The sequence below is a fragment of the Lotus japonicus genome, chromosome 1 (assembly GCF_012489685.1).
Source record: "Lotus japonicus ecotype B-129 chromosome 1, LjGifu_v1.2".
Lineage (NCBI taxonomy): Eukaryota > Viridiplantae > Streptophyta > Magnoliopsida > Fabales > Fabaceae > Lotus > Lotus japonicus.
Window position 1 is genome coordinate 37424033 of NC_080041.1, and position 4219 is coordinate 37428251.

At 37.0% G+C, this 4219-nt stretch overlaps 1 protein-coding gene across 1 annotated transcript; it reads left to right on the forward strand.

The window, feature by feature from the left end:
* The first annotated feature begins 725 nt into the window (after positions 1-725).
* On the forward strand, positions 726-3842 carry LOC130734609 (protein Asterix). Its single transcript, XM_057587098.1, has 3 exons — positions 726-965; positions 1077-1177; positions 3565-3842. The coding sequence occupies exons 1-3, from the start codon at positions 825-827 to the stop codon at positions 3626-3628; spliced, it is 306 nt and encodes a 101-aa protein (XP_057443081.1). The 5' UTR covers positions 726-824; the 3' UTR covers positions 3629-3842.
* Positions 3843-4219: the final 377 nt, after the last annotated feature.

Here is a 4219-nt window from a genome sequence, read left to right on the forward strand (position 1 = left end):
TAAAGGAAATGGTCATAAATTCTCAGCACCAATTACACCTCAACATAATGGTGTGGTTGAATGGAAGAATAGAACTATGTAGGAGTTAGCTTAGATTTATGTTGGTGATATTGTCTTTGGTGGTATGTCTAACCAGATGGTGGAACATTTTCTCCAACAAATGAAATATGAGTTTGAAATGAGTTTTGTTGGTGAACTAACTTACTTTCTTGGTTTGTAAGTGAAACAATTGGAAGATGCTATCTTTATTTTCCAAAGAGTGTGGGCTAGATATCAAGCAGAACCCAAGACTAGTCACCTCATGCAAGTGAAGAGGATCTTAAAGAACATAAATGGAACAAATGACTATGGTATTCTGGGTACTGAAGAGAAGGAACTAGAAAGAAGATCTTGTCTGTGCATTTCGGATAGCTGAAGAGCGTGTGAGTTAATCTCCTTTCGTTTCCTCATTCTCTTTTCCTACGTGTTGTTTTTTGGCATTATTTGTCTGAGCGTGTGGTATGTAGCAATTATGATAGTTTTTTTAAATACACGTAATTTCATTAAATGATGTGACATGTCCAAAGTGACACCTGGGTAGAGCAGCCGGAGGACGGCGGGATGGTTTCTAACCATTTCAAGTAGTTTGAGGGCCTATTTATAAAGATCTTCGGACGAGAGATGAAAATCAGATTTGGCTCAAAATTCATGACTATTTTCACGTTTAACCCCAAAAAGAACGTTGGATATTGAACGTAGTGTAAACGTAAATAAATACTGTGAAAAGAAAGCGAGCATGGAAATCTGAGAAACCCACCCATTCGAATCAGAGAGAGAGAGAGGAGATGTCATCGCACGGCAACGATCCCCGTCAGCCATCGGCGGCGAAGCCATACGTGGCGCCGCAGGTGGCACCGCAAGACCTTCCGATCGATTACGCTGGTTTCATCGCCGTCTTATTCGGCGTCGCCGGCGTCATGTTCAGGGTTTGTATTTCTACCACCACCACCACCTCTTTCACCTTCTTTTTCTTCATTCGACTTCGATCTCAATCTCATCACAATCAATCTTCTTGTTGTTTTTGTTGTTGAAATCAGTACAAGTTGAGCTCCTGGATGGCTCTCATCTTCTGCGCGCAATCCATTGCCAACATGAGGAATGTCGAGAATGATCTCAAACAAGTTATGATGGCTATGATGTAAGTTTCCATTTGCATTCTTTCTCTATGAATTTTCTATGCAGATCTGCGATTCCGATCGTGTGATTTCGCATCCGATCATGTGATTTCGTTGTTTTAGTTTCGAAAATTGGAATCGAAAATGCTTGTTATGTTTGAGAGATAGTGTGTTTTTCAAGAAATTTCATGTTGGTTTATGAAATACTACAAAGAAGTTAGGGATTCAAAGGACAAGGTTAGTTTGTTAGGTACAAATCAAAGTCAGATTTGGAAGCTTACTTCTATAGCCTATTGAGTTTGTAGTCAAAATCAGGAATATGGAACTATACCTCCTTCTTTAAATTTGAGGTGAAAGCTGTTTATCCTATACAAACACTCCGTAGGTTCCGAAAGTTTCAGGAATGATATCGAATAAAACTCGTACACTGTGTACGTTCCCATCTGGTCACCTCGATGCCTAATATGTTAATAGGATGGGATAGGTACTTGCTGCTTTTGATAAAAATTTAGTCATGATAAGGAATAAGGACTGATGTTGGGTTGAGCCAATGGAAAAACTTAAATTGCCCTCTGATATTTTAACTGCAGACTTGAATTACATGCTGGTGCTTTTTTAAGGTTTTGCATGACTCATAATGGGAGTCAAGGGTATATTTGTATCAAAAAGGATGGGAGGAAGTGAGTCATAATGGAACGGAAAAGAATAAACTAGAATAGAGCATGTCTCTCTCTCTTGGTTGGTTGCTTGATGTGTATGATGAAGAAGGGGAGTGGCAAGGAAAGGACTAGGATTCTCTCCCTTGTCATTTCATTCCCTCCTTCTATATAACTTCATAACAGGCTTTTAGTAAGTTTTGCCATTTCATTCCCTATCACTCCTTTAGTTGCCATCCTTCCAGACACAGCCCAAGGTATATGTAGCAGGATTCAAAAGTTATTAAATAGCTTCAAGCCCTCAATTATCAGATGTAACTACAATACACTAAATTTCCCTTTGTTGAAAAACTTGAAACTACTGTCGTTCGACTAATTCTCTGCCCCATTCTATTTAGTGGAAATATTAAGTGCAGTCATGTTTGAAAAAAAAAAAGTAATGCTTTGTTAATTTTCTGAAAGGTGAGTAAATTCTTGAAATACTAGTAAATAAGCATATTCTTAAATACGGATTGTTTAAAGCTGAACAAGGTTTTATGTGATGCTGATGCTAATAGCCACGTGCCTAAACTTCTTATTCTTTATAACATCCTTGCAACTTTCTGCAGCATACTTCTAGGTTTTTTTTTTTGGTATGCCGTTTCTTGTTGTATGGCATGTATGTCCTTGATGTGCATCATCAGAAACCCAGATACGTGAACGTTTGATATTATTTCAAAATATGCTCCTGCAATTTTCTTATTCGGTTACTTTTCCTTTCAAGCATATTGAACAAAGAATTGGCTACAATGATAATACTTCTTTATTTGTTTTGTACTTTAGTTCTGACTGTTGATGCATCATGCATGTCATAGTTAAATTCCAAATATCTATCAATAAAACACAGGCTAATAGTTAGAGATGGAGATCCCTTGTACTAAATATGAGAATGGCATATTCCAAAGATCACTTAGAGTACTGGAAATATCTTTGAAGCAAAGGCAACCATAGAGTACCAAAAAATGTGGGTTAGGATAGTTGTGTCTTTCCATTTAGCAACCTTGGGTGTGGGGGGATTTGAACCTGGTTCCCCACCTTAATAGAAATCCTGGCTACTAGCTCCATGACTGAGAACAATCATCCTCTACAGCCAAAAGGGATCCATAGAGTCAATACACTAGTCGTTCATCGATCAGGCTTAGATTTTTTTCTCCTTAGAACTTATGGACACAGTTACGAGCCTATATATCATGTCCTGTTCTGGGAAGGTCATTTGGGAAAATAATGTCTGAAGTATACAGTAGCTTATATGCTATTATAGAAAAGAAAAAAAAATTTGGCAAGATAACATTAAAAAGCAGTTAGGTAACCTGTCCCTGCATTAAAAAGCAGTGCAAGATAACATTTTGGCTCTGTTTTAATGTTTAACTATGAACATGTAATGGGGTGTAAGGTTTCGATACAGTCTATGATGGAGAGCGTCGCAATGGAATCATGCTAAAATAAATCAAATCTTGCTTTCTCCGGAAGAATGTTTACGCTGGATATTACCGTAGTCTTAGATGCGTGTGTGTGTTACTTTTCTTCATTTCTTTACCTTTGTATAAACAAGATGTGTAATGGTTTGTGCTGAATTTTTGAGTGTGTTTTTACTGTTCTTCATTTGCTTACCTTTGTATAATAAACATGATGTGTATTTTTTTGTGCTAAAATATTTGAGTAACATTTTTTCTTCATTGTCAAAACTGCTGACTTGATATTAATCTGAACCCCAGGTTTTCTATGATGGGATTGATTACAAACTACTTTGGACCTCCTAGACCCAACAAACAAAGCTGAGATCTCAAGTTTCTGAAGTAAAAATGACCATTTTGTGGGGTCTTTTTGGAAATTAACCAACAAACATGAAAGGAATTATATTCCTTGGGTGTTTTTCGTTACTTTATGTAGCTTAGTTGGTTGTATTAAAGATACTTGCGATTTGCTGGATTCCTGTCTTTTTAGTCAGGAATCCTTAAAGATATTATTCAGGAATCTTAGGAGAGCTACATCATTAAGGGCTTGTTAATTTACCTAAAGTACGGTGGGTAAATTTAAGTTTGATATAATTATCCTTACTAGAATTAAGTTTAAAGGCTTAGTTACATTTTTGGGCAACAATCATCCCACAAAAATTAATTTGTTACCTATAAGTATAAACTCTTATTTATAAGCTAATACCTATAACTTATGAAAGAAGCTCATAACATCTTATCGAAACGTGGTAAGGTTTTTATATGATTTGTTTAAAATACTTGAATAAGCGTTATGCCTTTTTCAGACGGGACGGGCCTAAATGTTAAATAGAAATTACATGTGAACAGTGTTCTGAAAACCGGACCGGACCGGCCGGTTCGACCGGTCGGACCGGGAACCGGACATCTCACCGGT